Source organism: Stenella coeruleoalba (genome assembly GCF_951394435.1).
Source record: "Stenella coeruleoalba genome assembly, chromosome: 18".
Taxonomy (NCBI): domain Eukaryota; kingdom Metazoa; phylum Chordata; class Mammalia; order Artiodactyla; family Delphinidae; genus Stenella; species Stenella coeruleoalba.
In genome coordinates, this window is record NC_137164.1 from 73296394 (window position 1) to 73317991 (window position 21598).

General features: G+C 39.7%; 1 protein-coding gene across 1 annotated transcript in view; it reads right to left on the reverse strand.

Annotated features, from left to right (window-relative positions):
* Window positions 1-13201: 13201 nt before the first annotated feature.
* The window catches only part of NALF1 (NALCN channel auxiliary factor 1), a 575390-nt gene continuing 566993 nt past the window's right edge, over window positions 13202-21598 (reverse strand). Inside the window, exon 3 of the mRNA XM_079903133.1 lies at window positions 13202-15206. Within this exon, the coding sequence (XP_079759259.1) occupies window positions 14917-15206 (290 nt within the window). The 3' untranslated portion in view covers window positions 13202-14916. The remainder of the gene's footprint in view (window positions 15207-21598) is intronic.

Sequence of the window (21598 nt, forward strand, 5' to 3'; positions counted from 1 at the left end):
GTAACTCAGAAGACATAAGCTTCAACTGTAGCCAAATATTTGTGATAACAAATATTGATGGACATAAGTATGGATTTCAGGGTATAGTCCTTGAAAATGGGCCATAATATTAGATAAGATTCTCTTTGGTTTTTCGTTAAGAGTGGTTGTTTATGTATAAAGCAGTCACCCCATGACTCAGAATGGTATTGACTTATTTTGTTAATGAATATGGACACTTGTTCCCTTGCACAATATATTGTGAGGATTTCAGACTTTTGCAACAGATTTTTTTCATCAAGATATGAGGAAGTAAAAGTTTGTGCCTCTTGTACAAAAACAAAACTATAAATAATGAGCTGTCACAACTAGGCCAATTATTTTATTCCTTCCAAATTAGTTTCCTTACCTGAAGGAAAAACAAAGCAAAAATAAAGTAAAGCAAAACAATTTTTAAAAACATTTCCAAAGCATCTTCCATCTTAAAAGTCCTCATCTTCCTCCCATTGTTTTTTTTTTTGTTTTGTTTTTGTTTTTTTTAGTACACGGGCCTCTCACTGTTGTGGCCTCTCCCGCTGCGGAGCACAGGCTCCAGACGTGCAGACTCAGCGGCCATGGCTCACGGGCCCAGCCGCTCCGCGGCATGCGGGATCGTCCCGGACTGGGGCACGAACCCGTGTCCCCTGCATCGGCAGGCGGACTCTCAACCACTGCGCCACCAGGGAAGCCCCACCATTGCTTTTTTATTTCACTTACAGCTATTGAGCAAATGATTTTAATTAGCACACAACTGTGGCTTCTCCAACTGTGTTCTTAACTCTGGCTTCAGGTGTGAAAGAAAGGAGAGTTCAGATTTTAATCACAAGACACCTCTGAACAAAATTCCTTCAAAATAACTCCAAAATAAAATGTTTATCAATAAATCATCAAGGAGCACCTGGGGCCACCAGAAGCTGGAAGAGGCAAGGAAGGATCTTCCTGTAGAGATTGCAAAGGGATCCTGTCCCTGCCAGCACCTTGATTTTGGACTTCTAGCTTCCTCAACTGTGGAGAAATAAATTTCTGTTGTTTTAAACCACCCGGTTTGTGGTACTTCATTTCAGCAGCCCTAGGACAAATACACAGATTTATTTAACTGAGAAGTCCTTTATGTGGGGATAGGGTAGGGGGATTCTCCCTTCCTGAAAAGTCAACATAATCAAAACTGTGGAATTAAATAGCTTCCTCCCCTCTGAAGTGTGATCTAAGCACACTACATAGGGATTAGCCCGCACCGTCTTCTGGGCGGCTGTTGTAATTGTTCAGCCTGCTGAAAAGATACTTTTCCTGCTTCTGATAATAAAAACCAAGCTATTGAGCACCGAATGTGCTAGATTTCCTGGGAAGATGGCTATATATCCAAATAACTACAAAACAAAACAAAGACTTACAAGCACCACGATCTAGGATAAAAAAGGGAGGAGCAATTACAGTTTTTATAAAGTGAATTAAAAATTAATCCAGGGCTTCCCTGGTGGCGCAGCGGTTGAGAGTCCGCCTGCCGATGCAGGGGACACGGGTTCCTGCCCCGGTCCGGGAAGATCCCACATGCCGCGGAGCAGCTGGGCCCCGTGAGCCGTGGCCGCTGAGCCTGCGCGTCCGGAGCCTGTGCTCCGCAACGGGAGAGGCCGCAACAGTGAGAGGCCCGCGTACCGCAAAAAAAAAAAAAAAAAAAAAAAAAAAAAATTAATCCAGTGCATATTATTTTACTTTGTAAAGTATTGAAATAAATTCAAATCTCAACTCTCAATAAAGTCTTTCATTCAAATAATTTCAAGTTAATTTGCATCTCTGGGCAGTTATATTCTAGAAAATTTATAGATAAATAGATTTTTTTTTTTTTTTTTTGCCGTACGCGGGCCTCTCACTGTTGTGGCCTCTCCCGTTGCGGAGCACAGGCTCCGGACGCGCAGGCTCAGCGGCCATGCCTCACGGGCCCAGCCGCCGCGCGGCATGTGGGATCTTCCCAGACCGGGGCACGAACCCGCGTCCCCTGCATCGGCAAGCGGACTCTCAACCACTGCGCCACCAGGGAAGCCCAGATAAGTAGGTTTTTATACACACATCATATATACAATAGTATCTGTAATTAGTACCACTATTTGCCAAAGAAGAAACATGAATTGGTGTTTACAGCTAGAAAGTCTATGTTACAGTTTTATGAAATTGTACAGAAAATGACAAGCAATATACATAAATATTTATATGTTCTTCATACATATTTAATTTGATCAAGATACTTTACTCATTAAACATAAAAAGTACATGTATATGCACATATATTAATGGTTACAGTAATCCAAATAATTCTTTTTGGTTTATTTGGTCTTTTTTAGAGCTGACCATGTAAGGAAACATTGATCAACCTTAACCTATTTAGGCATTATTCTTCTAGGTTTTTTTAAAGGTATTTTTGGATGATCCCCTTTATTTTTGATGTATTCAGAGATTTTTGAGTTAATGTGGTATTCATTAAAATGGTGAAAAAATGTGGTATTCATTAAAATGGTGAAAACCCTCTATGATTTTTATTTCATTTTCTGCTGTCTCAACACACAAAATCCCACAGGAACATAACTAAATTGATAAATTGTACATTGGTATTGACTGTGTCAATAGAACTTCACATTTTGGTGAGAAATCAATTCAAACAAATAAAAAGACATCTACTTGTCTTTTTTATGGGCATCTACTTGTTAGACTTTGAAGTTATGGGCATCTACTTGTTAGACTTTGCAAAGGAAAAGAAATGAAAATTGTATTGAGCTGCTACGAATTGTTCAACTATCCTGACTGACAGGACCCACTGATTTTTTCAGCCATGTTCATGAAAGATATAATGCTTTCAGTTTTCTTTTTCATATAAAATTAAATCGCACTGATAGGAGCGTAATGCTGGGCCCCTAAAATGAGTTGGGCAATGTTCCCTCCTCATATTTTCTGAAAGAGTTTGTATAAGATTGGTGTTATTTTTTTCCTAAATGTTGGAAGGATTCACTAATGAAGCCATCTTGTACTAGAGTTTCCTTTTTTGGAAGGTTCTGAACTTTGAATTCAATTTTCTTTAATAGAGACATGGCTACTTGAGTTATCCATTTCTTCTCGAGTGAGCTTTTGTAGTTTGTAAGCTCTTTAATCATGTAGACAAAATGAAGATCATTGTTAATGGGACAGGTTGAAATTATATTTTACATGATAGGATGACTTTTCTGATATTTCATCCAAAAATATATAACCTCAATCTAATAATGAAGAATAATCCAACAAATACTCATCAGGGGAATTTCTAAAAAATAGCTGGCCTGTCACTTTTGGACATGTCAAGGTCAGGAAAGTAAAGGACCTACTGAGGAACTATTTCAGACTGAAGCTGACAAAAGAGATGTGACAACTTTATGCAACATGTGGTTCTGAATTAGTTCTTTTACGCTAACGGCCACTTTGGGGACAAAGGGTGAAACTTGAATAGAATGCAAGGATTAGATGGTAGTAAGTACCAATATTAGCTTCCTGATTTTGAAGAGTGTTTTGAAGTCATAAAGGAGGATATTTTTATTTATAGAAAATACACACAAAATGTTCAGAAATGGTGAGGCTTCAGGCTGCAATTTATTCTCAAATGGTTTGAAGAAAGTGGGAGAAAAAGTTGATTTTACTTTTCTTGCAACTGTTCTACAAGTTTGTGATTGTTTCAGAGTAACAAAAAAGACTGCAAAGTTTTCCATAATCAGAAATCAATTTTATTAGGATAATAGGAACCCTAAATTAAAAGGGTTAAAATGACTAAGGACTCTCTCAAGATTATTATATTTAGAAATACCAGCTACAAAATTTGGGCAAATTTGGAACAATTTGATTAGTGAACAAGTGACCTGGCTTTCTGGCATTTTTATTTGATAATAAAATGTGAATTGTAGTTCGAATGTTCATTAGGTAACAAAAATCTACAATTTTAATTTTATTATCTAAAGTATTAGGTAATGTTTCATTTTCATTAAAATTCTAATGTGTCTATATTCTTTTATAGTATTTTTATTACATAGTTGTATTTAACTGTGGGCCAGTGAGATTTGGGGGTCCCTCTGAGGCAGGTAAGTGAAAACTACCTAAACATTGAGTTCATGCTCTTGAGATACAGATGTGGTACCTGTAAGTAAGCTACTTATATGGTAGGCAGGTAAGGTTACTTTAACTGATTAATTCTCTAATGCTAAGTAATGTTGAAATAAACTGCTGTTAATTATTTCCAAATCTCACTATATATAATTTAGTTACCATTGGCAAAGTTCCTGGTCTCTTCAGTGTACACTGAAATGGAGACATTCTATTAAGTGGAAATGTACTAATATAAATCTGGGAATTGAGTTTTGACCTTTATATAGATAATCCCAGATAATCTAAATACAGGTTTATTAGTTTAACATTTTCAAACATATTGTTCCTCAACCAGATTTATGTTGAACAACTTCCCTATTATAACGACAATATATAGATTCTTTCATTCCTAGTGAGTTCTTGCTTAGTGTGTTAGCTCATAAATAAGCTTGGGCTTTTCACAATAGTGTCGTTACCATAATGAATAATGCAAATAATTTGCGATTTTTGCGCATAAAACTTAGCTGATGTTATTGAGATACTTAATTTTGGCTTATTCTCAGAATGTATGCTAAAAACCAGGATAATCTATTATATCCAGAATCTTCTTTATGTTCACATGATGCAGTTGTACTTATGATATCATCTAATTGTAAGGGAGTGCGATGAATACTTCTTCCCTTACTAATTGGTAAAACCAACTAGCAATGTTTCCCAAACCTGTTTATTACATACTATTTTGGAAAATAAAGGCAAGTTTTAAAGAATTCACAAGTTAGAATGACCAAGTTTGAAACAATAAAACCCAGAATGTATCTTTTTAAAAATTATACATCTGGCTATCTTTGGTTCTGAAAATCAAGTGAAAAGAAACCGATTAAAGAGTCGCTTAGAAAAACTAAATATTTTCTTAAAACATAGGTGTTTATGAAATTGTGGGAATTTTCCTGATTATCCCAACACGGGTTGACATCATGGAGAATTTCCAACCACATCCATGAATGACTGATGTTGTCACTGAGCTGCATGTGGTATTGAGTTTATAATGAGACATTCTGTAAGTTTATGTGTCCTTAGTAATATCACGAGTGTTCTCTCTTTTAATATATTTCCCTCTGGGGAACAGCAATTCTCTCTATCAATTTTGAGAGAATGAATCGTAATCACTAAACCATTGGGCACAAAGATAATTTGGTCCTTTGCCAATCACAGAGTACATAAAATGAGAAGTATGGTTTCCAATTCCCTTTCAGCCATGTGCCTGTAGCTTTCACTGTTATAAACTTGTCAAAATAGGAGATAATATCTATTATTCATCTTGACCAGCGCCCTGAACACTATGGTAGTTTATTTCAATTAATGTCAACTGGTTTACTTAGGAATTCCATAGCCATGTGGTATGATCATACTTAATCAGTATTGGACCCAAATTTTCATTCTAAGAGGATTGACGACTCTAAATCTGTGGTTAGAACCCTTTATAAATTCTCTGACCTTGAGGACCAAGAGGCAAGAACGGAAAAATAGAAAACCCTTTCACCAGACAATTTTACTATATTTCTCAGATATTCTTGACAATTAAAAATGCAATTTATTTTTATTATTTAAAGCTAAAATTGGATGTTAAACAATATCATCTACCTGGGCCTCCTCCCAGACTGACAGCAGGATTATACTAAGTGTTCTTTAAGGAGAAGCAGAAGGGCCTGGTGTTAGAAAACTCATACTTGAGTCCAAGCACACACGTTGACTATTTGTGTGACCCTGATCTATCTCCACACTCTCTCTGAGACGTGAGCCACCTTCAAAAAGTTAGATTAAAAAACACCCCTTATGCAGGTTTGTTGTGAGAACCAGAAATGAATTATGAACAACGCCTGACCCTGACAGATGCTTAGAGAAAAATGACGTCTCCCTTCAGCTTTCTTTGTCCTTCAGGGCGATCTGCCCCCAAATTACTCATTTCCCCCCAGGGGTCTTCTTTTCCAAAGCAGTCATCGTTGTCGTGTTTCGAAAGTGGATGTAACTTTCCCAAACTGTCCCCTTCACCTGGATTGATACGGCAGAAGGACAGGAAAAAAGCCTGGGCCTTGGAATTAGCCACGGCAGAGGTACCCACCGAATGTTAAAGGGAGCAAAAAGTAAAATTCTGTTGAAATTCTGTTGTCTACCTTTTAGAGCAGCTAATGTTATCCTAGCTAGTAGCACACATCAGTGCTGCCAGGAGGTATCACCCACAGGATGCCTGCTAACATCTCTAAGTGGGCACAGGTTGGCCATGGTCCCAAGTCTATTCTTTCTTTTTCCCGGCTTCTTCTTTTTTTTTTTTTTTTTTGCGGTATGCGGGCCTCTCCCTGTTGTGGCCTCTCCCGTTGCGGAGCACAGGCTCCGGGCGCGCAGGCTCAGCGGCCATGGCTCACGGGCCCAGCCGCTCCGCGGCACGTGGGATCCTCCCGGACCGGGTCACGAACCCGCGTCGCCTGCATCGGCAGGTGGACTCTCAACCACTGCGCCACCAGGGAAGCCCCTTCCTGGCTTCTTATTTGATGACTGCTCACTCTGGAAAACTGAGATTCCGTTCTGTCTTTTTTTTTTTTTCCATTTTCTTTTTGCCTTTCACTTGTGTTTATCAGTCATACTCAGAAAAATAACCAAGACCCGTTAATTCTACATCATAATATTTCTCCAGTTCACTCCTTTCCTCTGTCTCATTTGCTGTTGAATTTGTTCAGACTCTCATTATATCTCATCAATGTGCCAGTCCCTTCCTGCCTTACTTCCCTCAGTCTGTGTTATCTCCTGCTGCCAGGGAAAAAATTTTTAATTCATTAAGTTCATTATGCAGTATTAGTTTATAAAAATTCTCTAATGGCTTTCTCTTACTTTGAGGGTCAAATCCAAACTTTGAGGCTGGGTTATAAGACCAGACTCTCGTGTCTTCACCCGTGAGGCTTTCCTGCATCTCTCTGTGCTCTGCAGGAAAGTTCCTTCAGCTTCTGTGTCTTTGCAGATGAACACAATTTCTGTCTGTCCTTTGATTGTTCAACACCTATTTGATTATTAAGATGTGATTTCATCTGTGAAACTTTAATTTCTGCCAATCAGAGTTAAATGCTTCGAGTCTAGTTTGCCACAATCTTTTTTCTTTTTTAAATAAATAAATTTATTTATTTATTTATTTATAGCTGCGTTGGGTCTTCGTTGCTGCGTGCGGGCTTTCTCTAGTTGTGGTGAGCGGGGGCTACTCTTAGTTGTGGTGCACGGGCTTCTCATTGCAGTGGCTTCTCTTGTTGCGGAGCACAGGCTCTAGGTGCACGGGCTTCGGTAGCTGTGGCGCATGGGCTTTAGTAGTTGTGGCTTGTGGGCTCTAGAGTACAGGCTCAGTAGTTGTGGCACACGGGCTTAGTTGCTCCACGGCATGTGGGAACTTCCCGGACCAGGGCTCGAACCTGTGTCCCCTGCATTGGCAGGCAGATTCTTAACCACTGCGCCACCAGGGAAGTCCCTAGTTTGCCACGCTCATGACTTATCTTTGCCTTATAATTGTATGTGTTTCTCCCACTCTGGTCTAAACTGGAAAAACAAAAATACGTCTTTTGTATGTTTCCCCAAAGGCCTAACTTAGTCCCAGTGACATGGAGGACTCTCGGTTTTGGTTTTTTTCCCCAATAAAGGAATGAAGGTCACGAATGTAGGTAGTTTATATGTCTGTTTCATGTAAATGAATGAGTGGAAATATAAAATATGCCTACTCTTCTCAAAATAAAAAGCATTAGGTATTGATTTTAACCTTCAGGTTTTTTTCCCTTTCTGGAAACTTCCATAAAGCATAAAGGAAGTCTCTGTAATGGCTATATGGGAAAAGAATCTAAAAAAAAAAAGAGTGGATATATCTGTATGTATAACTGATTCACTTTGCTGTACACCTGAAACGAACACAACATTGTAAATCAACTATATTCCAATAAAAAATTTTAAAAAACATAAAAGAAGAAAAGAAATGTGTTTATACTACATTTGACTACCATAAGAGACATTTTTATCACCCAGAAATTTTATTGAGGGACCAGAGACTTGGCACCACACGCAACATGTTTGCTGTGTGGCTGACAGGGTCTTGGTGCTCCGGCCGGGTGTCAGGCCTGGGCCTCTGAGGTGGGAGAGCCGAGTTCAGGACATTGGTCCACAAGCTCCCAGCTCCACGTAGTATCAAATGGCGAAAGCTCTTCCAGAGATCTCTATCTCAGTGCTAAGACCCAGCTCCACTCAATGACCAGCAAGCCACAGTGCTGGACATCTTATGCCAAACAACTAGCAAGGAGGGAACACAACCTCACCCATTAGCAGAAAGGCTGCCTAAAATCATACTAAGTTCACAGACACCCCAAAACACACCACCAGACATGGACCTGCCCACCAGAAAGACAAGATCCAGCCTCATCCACCAGAACACAGGCACCAGGCCCCTCCACCAGGAAGCCTACACAACCCACCGAACCAACCTTAGCCACCGGGGACAGACAACAAAAATAACGGGAACTACGAACCTGCACCCTGCGAAAAGGAGACACCAAACACAGTAAGTTAAGCAAAATGAGAAGACAGAGAAACACACAGCAGATGAAGGAACAAAGTAAAAACCCACAAGACCAAACAAATGAAGAGGAAATAGGCAGTCTACTTGAAAAAGAATGCAGAGTAATGATAGTAAAGATATCCAAAATCTTGGAAGTAGAATGAAGAAAATACAAGAAATGTTTAACAAGAACCTAGAAGAACTAAAGAGCAAACAAACAACGATGAACAACACAATAAATGAAATTAAAAATTCTCTAGAAAGAATCAATACCAAAATAACTGAGGCAGAAGAACGGATAAGTGACCTGGAAGATAAAATAGTGGAAATAACTACTGCAGAGCAGAATGAAGAAAAAAGAATGAAAAGAATTGAGGACAGTCTTAGAGACCTCTCGGACAACATTAAACGCACCAACATTCGAATTATAGGGGTCCCAGAAGAAGAAGAAAGAAAGGGACTGAAAAATACTTGAAGAGATTAGAGTTGGAAACTTCCCTAACATGGGAAAGGAAAGAGTCAATCAAGTCCAGGAAGTGCAGAGAGTCCCATACAGGATAAATCCAAGGAGAAACATGCCAAGACATATATTAATCAAACGATCAAAAATTAAATACGAAGAAAAAATATTAAAAGCAGCAAGGGAAAAACAACAAATAACACACAAGGGAATCTCCATAAGATTAACAGCTGATCTTTCAGCAGAAACTCTGCAAGCCAGAAGGGAGCGGCAAGACATATTTAAAGTGATGAAAGGGAAAAACCTACAACCAAGATTACTCTACCCAGCAAGGATCTCATTCAGATTTGACAGAGAAATTAAAACCTTTACAGACAAGCAAAAGCTAAGAGAATTCAGCACCACCAAACCAACTTTACAACAAATGCTAAAGGAATTTCTCTAGGCAGGAAACACAAAAGAAGGAAAAGACCTACAATAACAAAACAACGAAGAAAATGGTAATAGGAACATACATATCGATAACTACCTTAAAAGTAAATGGATGAAATGCTCCCACCAAAAGACATAGACTGGCTGAATGATACAAAAACAAAATCCATATATTTGCTGTCTACAAGAGACCCACTTCAGACCTAGGAACACAAACAGACTGAACACATACCTGCATTTTTCACATCATTCTTAGTCTCTCAGAATTGGGTGGTATTACTACTTTGGCTCTATATTTTTATTTACTCAAAAATTGTACTTGAGTGAATTTAGAATAAGAATTTTAAAATAACATATGAGTTTATATAGTTGTCCCTATTTTTAATATATCACACATCATCAACAAAAATGGAAATATTGTTTCAGTGCAAACATTAAGGTACTTATTATGATATGGAAATTATAGTCACATGGGGGAAAAGGAAGTAAAGGTAAAGAGAAAAAGTAAAAGAACAATCAAGTCGTCCCCTCTGCCCCTGCCCCGGCCAGCCACATGCTTGCTGGATTGGACCCGGGCCACGGCAGTGAAACCTCCAAATCCTAACAACTAGACCACCAGGGAACTCCCCAATTCAGAGTTTATCTAATGTCCATACAGAATTATAACTTTTGCTTTGATTTTCCCGTCTTAGCATGTCATCTATTTTGCAGTGAAATGGCCAATGGGAAATGGACATAAGTTGAAATTTGCTTTTCAAAGCCAGTGGCTTCCTCGTTAGCCAGCACTCAGACAACTGGAATCTTGCAGCAGCCAGTGTTGCAATGAGCTGGGGGTTTAAGGAGAGACAGTCACTGTTTCTATATCTGTAGGTCAACAGCCTATATCCACAGATCAATGTCCAGAGTCTGACTTCCAACTAAAGTTTTAAGGGTGAAAGTGTTTGAAGCTGTTATAGCTGGAAATACGGAGTGCGTAAGACACATGCCAAGACACTCACATATCTATCAGGTGGGTGAGAGGTGGATGGAAGGGGAAGAGAGATAAGAATTAGTGAAATAAGAAGGTTAATCAGGAGCCCTGCTTAATCCATTAATTTACTGAGACTTAATTTACTTAGACTTAATCAATAACTTCTCAGCCTTCCTAGTTTTTTTCACTGTGATTTCATTGCATGGAAATTGTAGTACTAATTTAAGACAAAACAGATATCAACTCAGCATAGACATATATTCATACAGAATAAATTTAAATTTACTGCAGTGTTTTTGCTTAAGGAACCAGAGGTACCCTCTTGTTCTCTATGTATATATATCTCACTATAAAAATATGCCAGAGATATATAACCCTTTCTCCCTATATGGATGCATATATAGTCAAATACCCGTCTGCAGTTATAGTGAAAATAAGATGCAGTTTTCATTTCTTTGCAGATCGTATGCTTCCAGTTGCAATAACACTGTAAATTTGGCTGTTACTAAGAGAGAACTAAAACAATGCCTGGGACTGATCAATATTTTAATGTTGTCCAGATACCAAATGTCATCTCCCAATTCAGGTATTTGGCATATGGACCTGACACCCAACTACATCTTTCATTTATTTATTTTTTTCCTGGTAAAAGTGAGGTTTTTATTCATTCATGCAAAAATCCATTTTTGTTTTCCTTCCCTCCTCCCTCCCTCCCTCCCTTCCTTCCTTCCTTCCTTCCTTCCTTCTTGTCTGCTTTTTTCCTTGCTGTGTTCCTACCTTCTTTTATTTTAATGACTACAGGTCCTAGTAATTAACAGTACCAATTCATCGGTAAGGAATTAAATTGCTTTTTTTTTTTATCATGGTGTCACTTAAAAGAACAACTTTTGCTTACTATTTGTGGGTGAGGGGAACAATACTATCTTTTTAATGAAGGAGAAGTCCATATAATGTACCACCAAACATCCATGCAATAAGGAGTAATATATAACTCCACTTATGTTAGTTGACATTTGGTTTTGCAGTATCAACATATTCTTCAAACGGGGATTTCTCTATTGCAGAAAAAAAAAGACAACAATAAATATGGAGAAGTCTGTTTCATACATTTGTGAAGAATATTATTTTCTTGATTTTCAGCTTGTTTTCAGAAATAATTGTTTTAATATCATAATTCATTAGCTAGTATGCAGTGGATATCCACCACGAGGAAAACAGAGTAAGACGATGATTACAAAGGTGCAAGGTGGGAATATTTTCTGTGTAGAACGTCAAGCATGTTCTCAAGTAGGGAAACCACTGCAAAGGATCCATGGATGTAGTGAGATGTGGGTCACCAACTGGCTGCATCACAAGTCATCAGTGGTTGTTTCTTGTCTTCGTGAAGGAGTCATTGCCTCTTTGGATTCTTTAGCCAATCGCAGGAATAGCTGCTTTAGTTCACTGTGTCCGTGGAAATGTCATAGGCAAATGGTTACACATTTACCATCATAAATACTAGGCACGGAGACCCTTCTCACGTCAGAGTAAATGTGGCAAGAAAAAAATCTGACCAGAATTACAGTTGATTCCAACTCCGACTGACTTGCCATTTCCCTTCCCACCCCACCATCTCTTCCTCACCTAAGCGAGAATTTCGTATTTACAATACTGCATGGTTTTTCCCAGTTCTTGAACTTGTCTTTTGGAGGGCTTACCTCCCATGTAAAGTAGTGGTGGTTTGGGTTTACCTTTTTTGGCCACCATTCTCCCCAGACTAAAGCTAAAACATGCACAGATGGAAACATCCAGTCCCCTTATTCCGGAAAAGAATCTTAATCAGTTGCAAAAAAATATTAATAGAAAATGAAACCCCATTGTTAAGGGATGCTATCTGTCATCACTTTGCCCTGTGTCTAGAAATAGTAACTTCTTGTCATCCCAGTAAGAGTGGGTGCAACTTGCATCTTCTGTTGTGTTGTTTTCCTGAAAGAATGGAAATGCCTCTGGCATGAACAGAAGCACAAGGAACACTGAAGAAACAGATAGTGGGATGGTGTTTGCCGGGCAGAGGTAGATGAAGGTCACGACAAACTTTGTTGTGGTCATATACCTTAAAGTCGTTAAGAGGTGGTCAGTGGAAAAAGAGCTCATCTGATACGTTCTTCCCCATGAGTCATCACCCCCCCTCCCCTCCAGTCATTGCTCCCTAACCCTTCTCATCCCACCCCCAACTCCACTGAAATCTGGAATCCCCCACTCATTAGGCTTTACCAAAACTCACTTCTATAAGTCTCGCAAAATTCAATGCAGTTAATAGGCGCCAGAAATAGTACCATTATTTCCATCAATTATAAATGCTGTGCCTGTGTGTGTGCACGTGTGAATGTGTGTTTGCATTTGAATAGAAAACAAATTTCAAAAAAGGAACAAAAACTGGAGAATTTTGCATTTTTGGTGTTTTTTTTTTGTATTTGCGCAGACCATTTTAGGATTTTCAGTCTCAACAAAACACTATTAAAACAAAGAATCTAGTAAAATATTTGTGCATGTACTGCTAAACAATTCTAGCAATTTTACTAAGCAATACCTTTATTATTTTGAATATTCTTAACAGACTGGAACAAAACAGTTTTTTTATTTTTTTATTCAAAACAAAATATGCATAACTGTAACGCGTGTCGCAGAGTTAGGTATGATGCAGAGATTAAAGTTTTGTTTCAACAAAAACAAATGCCTGGGGGAATTTCATAGCTAGAAAGTTAAGAACTAAATTTTGTTCGCTAAGAGGACCTTTTCCATGGTTTTCCTTCATCTGCCAGCTATACAGCAATCATCCCTGAAATGCAGTTCCCGAGTGTAGTTAGAGAATAGCAAAGAATGTGAAGTGGTTCTTTTAAAATTATTTGTTTTGATTGTTTGTTTTAAAAACAGCCCTTATTAACTCTTCCTTCCACTGATTCTACTGTAAACTCATAAAAGCCTTTTTTTTTTTTTTTTTTTTTTTTTTTAGAAAGCAAATTCATAGACACTCAGCAGGTAAAATGTTCCCACAAAAAGAAAAAATACAAACAGAGCGATCCGATTTCTCCTCTTGTCTTCAACTATCTAGAGCATGTGAGAGTGGTAACGTTTCTGTACTTGAATGAAAATGGCTAACCTAGTGTTTGAAAAGTTCTTTTTGATAATGCAGAATTGCATACACTTTATACCTGGAGTAATTAAAAACTGTATGTGGGAGAAATACTGGGGTGAAATGGTCCAGATTCTGTATGCTGCAGGTGTCTGAGCACGTCTGCTAGCCCTCCACAATGGTAAAGGAGGAAAAAGAAGTCCAGATTTGGGTCCTCAGAATCCTATTCCTGTAACAATGGCCAAAAGGTGCTCGTGTAGTCCTGCAACAGAACTGAAATCCCAGCGAAAGCCCAGCCACCTGCGGCTTCAGGGCAGGACGCCCTACCTCCTCACACCCCCATTCTGGGCGGCTGCTTCCAGCCACCCGACCAGTGAGGAAGGCCTGGGCCCTTGGAAGGGGGAGCTGGACCAACCGAGTTCACGGTAGTTTTCTTTGCTTTTGTTTTATTTTCAACGTAAAGATGTGCTAACTGTCTGACCCCACCTGTTATGGAGAGCACTTGCTTGTTCAGCTAGAAAGGGCCCCCCTGGTTCTGCTCCGTTGCAGGTTTGTGCAGCAGCGGCTCAGGGGCCCAGCGGAGCGTGCACTGCGCCCACTCACGGCAGCTGCGACAAGGACAGAAGCAAGCGGATGTCATCTGCTGTGGGCGGGGAAGGCCCGGGGCGGGCAGGCCGGGAGGGGTGTGGGTTCCAGAGGCAGGAGGGAGAGTCAGGGAGTTTTTTTATTTTTATTTTTTTGTTGTTTTCTTTTTTTTGTCTTTTTTATTTTTTTATGATTTTTTTTGTGTGTGTGTTGTTGTTTGCTATACCGCGAGGTCATAGCCGTCATTCCGCTAATAGAAACTGACAGGACATGAGACAGAACTATCTGAGGAGCACACACAATGACTAGAAATATATATAGAGAGAGCGACAGTGAAAAGACTTAGTTTACCTCTGAGAAACCATCCCCCCAAATAAATCCTGTATTAACAAGTGCAAAAACAAAACAAACAGATAAACCCAAATCAAAAGGAAAGCAAAGAAAACCTCCAAACATTAAAACACAGTGTATAAAATGGTGTGAGAAACTGAAGTCACTTTCCAGCCTTTTAGTCCATAAAAAGCTGTGTGTGTGTGTCCTTGTTTGGATTCAGGCCCCTCTTTTCCAGTTTTGCCCTCCAGGCCCTGCACAAAGTGATGCGCGGTCGGAGCACCCAGGCCGTGACGCCGGTGGCCAGGGCGGCAGGCACGCTCCAGGGTCCAGCATCCCTACTCCTTGCTGGCCGAGCGCTCGTCAAGTGCGTGGACGCCCCCGACGCCCAGCGCCGTGGCGTTCTGCGCCGCCGAGGCCGTGAGAACTGTGTGAAGGAGCATCAGCATGAGGACACACAGTCTGAGTCTGCCGGGGCCCAGCCTGGGCGCTGCTGAAGCTGGCAGCGACGTCCTGGGACAGGAGCCGCCTCTGTCCACCGTCCCCTTGGAGGGGGTGTTGGATTTTGCCTCTCTCCTGACGTCACAGCATTCTGGTTCATCATTGGTTAGAAAGGTTTCGTAGAGCCCTGGGGGGTGAAGAAAGGGCAAGGTTAACAGGCGAGAGGAGGATGGGTAGGAAGGCGCTCAGAGCCGACGGCAGCGTGTACTTTAACATCTGATCCACGACCTCTTACGGCAATGGAACGTTTTGTAAAGGAGAGTCAAGTCCGTACAGTCTGGGTCAATGGTCAACCGTGCTCTCAAGCCAGTACTTCTAGGTTCCTCACTGCTCTTACTGTACTCTTGGTGGTCATCCATGAAAGTTCTGGGTTGTGAAGACTACAGGATAAAAGGCTTCACTAGGTCAAAACCAGAACCTAAGGTTCTGGATCAACTTGGTGACCAGGAACATTCAACCACCATTTTCTCTTTAACAGGAATGCGATTAACTAGTGCGATGTGTGAAGTGACACCCACTAGTTATGAGTTAGCATATTTTATTTATGAAACCACCAACCAATCATAATACCAGAGCTACAGGAACCATGTTACTAATCACGTCCTCTCAGGAACCTCACCAAGGCTCAGATCTCCCTTTATGGCTGAATGGGCTTAACATCTACACACGCAAAGCATGACCATTTCCATTTGTAAATACTTCTCTTATTCTTCCACTTGCTATTCTATTGATGACTGCCTACATCGAAGCCTGTATTGTCTTTTTATTTTTTTATTTTTTATTTTTATTTTCTGGACCACTGGGGGAAGAGTCTCTGCCTCATCCTTCTCCCTTTCCCATCCTCCAGCATCACTTTTTAGTGATTGTGGGTCTAGCTCACTCTCTCGCTCTCTCTTATTCTCTCTTCCTTTTTTCCCTTCCCTCACCCCAGAATCTCTCCTCTTTCTCCCTTCTCTTTTCCCTTCTTCCTCTAAAAACCCACATTGTTCTTATTTTTAAATTGATAAGTGGAGACTTTCGAAGTGATGAAAAAGAATAAAACAACTGGCTATCTAAACCTTCCAATCTCGTTTCTTGCTAGATTATAAAATTTTTACGTGGTCGCTTTAAGCCATTTTGTATCCTTTTTTTTTTAACTTGACTGAAACATTTTTTCATGAGATTTAGCATGAAGTTTCCACACAAATTTTATTCTGTTACTCTCAAGCTTGAAAAACTTGAAAATGACGATAGAGTAATTGTTAGGATTAAATACGATGTCGTATGTAAAGTGCTTGGCTCAGTGCCTGGCACAGAGAAGTAACTTGAAAAATTTGACTACTGTGAATTATAATCACTGTTAATAGCGCCTCATTGGCTCGACGTTACTCATGAAATCTAGACTCCTTTCCTCTCTCTCCAGACTCACTGCTCAGTGCTCCAGACATCCTCAACTCTTGGTTGATCTCAGAACACGTGACACTTCCACCCACATATGGACCACGGCTCAAGCTTTCTTTCTGGAATTTTCTCCATCAATTCATAGAACTAACTCTCATTTCTCCTTCAGGTTCAGCTTACATGGAATTCCCTTTGTGAAGCCTATATTCATAGTCCTGGGCTCCTAGTACATTTTGTGTAACTCTTCAATAGAGCAATTATTATTTTTTCTTTTAATCACAATTGCTCATTTTCATGTCAATTTCCTTACTTATGTGTCACCATAAGAGCAAGAACTATATAGTATCAGCCTCGTGTTCCCAATATGTTGCAGAATGCCTGAATAAAATAGGTACTTAACGAGATTTGTTACATGAATAAGCTCAATATATATTTATTCAATAGTCTATTAAATAATATACACTGCAATCTTCAGTTTCTTTAAAAAAATGACCAAGATATCCTTATAATGATGCTTACAATATTCATTTCTTCTTAGGCATTCAAAGGTAAACTTCACCTTCGCCTAGGTAGAATATGGAAAAAAAACTGAATTAATGAGGTCTGCAGCTCCGACATTTTTATTTTATGTATTTTATTCTTTTTTCAAATAAGATACCTCACGGGTAAACTAATCATTTATTGAAGTATACGTCTTCCAAAATTATATTCTACAAAGAAGAGAGTTTATAGTTAAGATTATAACAATAGAAATCTAAAGGTCATTTAGGTCAACATTTTAGAATGGTAACAGTCGGAATATCTTTAACAATGTCGTCCAGATAAGAAGCTCTTCCGAAGTTGCCCAGAAGCCAGGCGACTGATTTAGACCTAAAGTCATCTCAGAAAAAATAAGGCAATTTGTCAGGTCAATCAATGTACTCTTCTTTTGGACTAAAAACAATAATACTCTTTCTTTTTACATTGTCCGTCTTTTTTTTTTTTTTTTTTTTTTGCGGTACGCGGGCCTCTCACTGCTGTGGCCTCTCCCGTTGCGGAGCACAGGCTCCGGACGTGCAGGCTCAGCGGCCATGGCTCACGGGCCCAGCCGCTCCGCGGCACGTGGGATTCCCCCGGTCCGGGGCACGAACCCGTGTCCCCTGCATCGGCAGGCGGACTCTCAACCACTGCGCCACCAGGGAAGCCCTGTCCATCTTTTTAATAAGAATCTTTATTCAGAATTACACATGCATATTAGTAATCAAATCATTCTACAAGATATTTTATAAGAAAAAATTCCTCCACCTCCTCCATCCCAAATTCTTCCTTCTCAGAGGCAAATACTGCACTTTTTAATTTGTTTCTGTATTGGCTCCATTTCTGGAAATGACCTGTTTTATACTTTTCGTGATTTTTCATTTTTTATCACTATCACTAGTAGATTCCTCCCCGCCCCCAACCCCGCCCCAGGACATGTGAGGATAAAACATTCATTCTGCACCTTCTCCAGCCCATAGGTGACCCCCTTCCTCTATGGTAATAAGTTTAATACTTGGTGTTCCTTTACTGGAATGCTGTAAAAACAATTCTCAACTCAGACGTGCAGTAAACTTTCATTTTCCATTCCAATTCCACTTTGTTTTTCCTAGAACTAATACTTACTAATTCTTAGAGTTTTCTACATAGTTACTAGTTCAGCACCCAGTACTTTGCCAGCTCTTTCCTGTCAGTTGTGTTTTCCTGAAGAACTATCTCCTGTAGTCTTTTACCATCTGGACTGGTGGCTTTTATGCCTAGTGCATAGATTCCAGCCTGAAAACTCCAATGAACCTTCCTCTTAGGGACGCTGCCTGCCTCTTTCCCGTGGATTTCCTATCTCCTGTTCCTTACACCTCTTTACTCATTTTGGTGGACTGGGTATCTAGTATTTTCATAAGGACAAACTCTTGGGAGTAAATTTCTGAGAAGCTGTATGCCTAAAAATGTTTACCTCACGTTTAATTGTTTGCCTGAGTATGGAATTCTGGCTTAGAAATTCTTATCCTTCTGCTTTATTTGAGCCATACTCCCATATTTAGTTGTTGAACCTCTGGGGCCTGTCCTTTAATATTCTTATCATCTCCCTTGTTCATCACTTCATCCCTGGCTCTGCTTTCTGGAGGATTTGGTGAGCTTTACCATGAAATAATTTTACTGAGTTTTTCTTTTTTTAAAAAAATCACATTTTAATTTCCAAGAGCTCTTTTATATACTCTGAATTTCTTTTTTGAAGTGACTGTTCTCATTTCACAGTTGCAATATATTCTTTTATCACTCTGAGATTTTTACAGCACTTTTATTTGTCGTGTTTTATTTCCTCCCTGCATGCATTCTGTTTTCTCCAGATCACTTTTTTCTCCTTTGTTTTGTCTCTTACTTTTTACGTGGGAAGCCCTCCTCACGTCTGTCACCCGGTCCAACAACTTTCTCCAGCCATCTCCAAAAAACAGTTCCCCTCCCACAAAGAAATATGCCAGCACTTTTCTCTGGAGAGGGAGGCATGGGTTATGGAGATCTGACTGCCTCATATACAGACTTCCACCTGCTCTCCCTTATGTCGTCACCTCCTCCAAAGCATTTCATGCTGTCAATTCCTGTGTCTGGAGGGAGTCTTGGATGGAAATCTGGTTGACTCTTTGCTTCTTCTCCGCTGCTCTAGCATTCACTTTTCTAGGTGTCAGCAAATCCTTTCACATGCACCAATTTTCTTTCTAGTTTCTAAGAGGGTTTGGTTGTTCTCTCCTTATCCATTCTTCTGTCCTTTTGGATTTATGCCTAATAACGATTTCTCTTCTCTTGGGTCTGCCTAGGAAACTTTACTGCACTTTTCTCTACATCGGTCTGCTTTGTCCTGATCTCTGACTCACTCCTCCAGCCAGGAATGCTGCCTGTGGCTGGATTCTGCCTCAGTGTCTCCCCAGAAACTGAGGACACAGGGCATCTGCAAAGGGCCAAGCCAGCCTCAGATTTTTTTTCCCTCTGCTGAATCCTTGTTCCCTAACTCCCTCACGGGTACAGTTCTGAGTTCTCTCTAGTAAACCGTCTGGATACAGATGCTTCCTAGGAGAGCCTACCTATAGCAGCCAACACTTCCTCATCCTTCAAAGAAACTGTAAGGACATATTACCAAATGAAAAAAGTTCTCAGACAATCTCATTGCACAAATATATAAGAGATTTGGGATTAGGAAAGGAAAAGAGTAATTTTTTCAGTTAATGAAATGTTGTTCTACAGTTTGCTACAAAATGTTCTATCTGCAATCTCTAATGAATCATTACCTATTTGACATTGAAAATAATAGTAGTAGCAATTATTCTATCTTATAGTACCAACCTCATGAATTATTTCTGAGTATTAAATAATACACATAAACTGTCTAGAACAGTGCCTGGCAGGTAGTAAAATGTCACGTAATATTAATTATTCCTCTTAGAAGTTGGGATAAATAGTAGAGTCAGAATTTATTATTAGGAAGGGCTTTAAGGAACATCTAATTCAAATTCTTTTTCTGTTTTCAATTAGTCTAAGCCACTCACAGAAAAGCCTTATTTTTTACAGCTCAAAACAATTATTCTAGTATAGTCAGTATAAATAACATCTAAGTACAGGAAAGACATTCTAAGGAAATCCTTAAAATAAACACATTATTTAAATATAACCCTTCGTTATCTCAGTAATTTACATTTTGCCATCTTTAAATCCAGGAATATGAGACTAATTTTTCAAATATTTGAACTAGTAATATGCTTTATAATATCTTTCCAAATGCAAAAGTTTAGAAAACAGTAAAGTAAAAAGAAGGGGGAAAATTACCCCAAACCTGATTTCATTAGGATGAAAAAAGAAACAAGAAGAAACTGTTGGAATTTGTTTCCTCAACTTTTTATTAACACGGACACACATATACAGTCAGACCTCATTTTACTGCACTTCACTTTATTGAGATTCACAGATATTGTGTTTTTTACAAATTGAAAGTTTGTGGTGACTCTATCCAGCCAGTCTAAGGTGCCACTTTTTTCTTTCATTTGCTCACTTTGTGTCTCTGTGTCACATACTGGTAATTCTTGCGGTATTTCAAACTTCTTCACTTTATTATATTTGTTATGATGATCTGTGATCGGTGATCTTTGACGTTCCTACCAAAATTGTTTTGGGGGTGCCGCACTGCATCCACGTAAGATGGCAAACTTAATCAATACATGTGGTGTGTTTGCTCCACCGACTGGCCATTCCCCGTCTCTCCCCGTCTCCCTCAAGCCTCCCTATTCCCTGAGACAAAACAATATTGAAATCAGCCCAATTAATAACCCTACAATGGCCTCTAAGTGTTCAAGTGAAAGGAAGGGTCACATGTCTCTCACTTTATATCAAAAGCTAGAAACGATGAAGCTTGGTGAGGAGGCATGTTGAAAACGGGGATAGGCTGAAACCTAGACCTTTTGTGCAAGACAGTCAGATTGTGAATGCAAAGGAAAACTTCTCGAAGGAAGTTAAATGTCTACGCCAGTGAACACAGGAATAATGAGAAAGTGAGACAGCCTTAGTGCTGATACAGAGAAAGTCTGAGTGGTCTGGATAGAAGATCAAACCAGCCACAACATTCCCACAACATTAGGCAAAGCCTAACCCAGAGCAAGGCCCCATCTCTCTTCAATCCTGTGAAGGCTGAGAGAGGGGAGGAAGCTGTAGAAGAAAACTGGGAAGCCAGCAGAGGTTGGTTGATGCGGTTTAAGGAAGGGAGCCATCACCATAACATAGAAGTGCAAGGTGAAGCAGCAGGTACTGCTGTAGAGGCTGCAACACGGTATCCAGAAGATCTAGCTGAGAGAATTAATGAAGGTAGTTACGCTAAACAGATCTTCAGTGTAGATAAAACAGCCTTATACTGGAGGAAGATGCCATTTAGACTTTCATAGCTAGACAGACGTCAATGCCTTTAAGCCTCAAAGGACAGGCTGACTCTCTTATTAGGCGCTAAAGCGGCTGTTGACTTTGAATTGAAGCCAGTGCTCATTTACCATTTCTAAAATCCTTAAGAATTACGCTAAATCGACTTTGCTCATGCTATTAACGGAACAACAAAGCCTGGGTGACAGTACATCTGTTTACTGAATATTT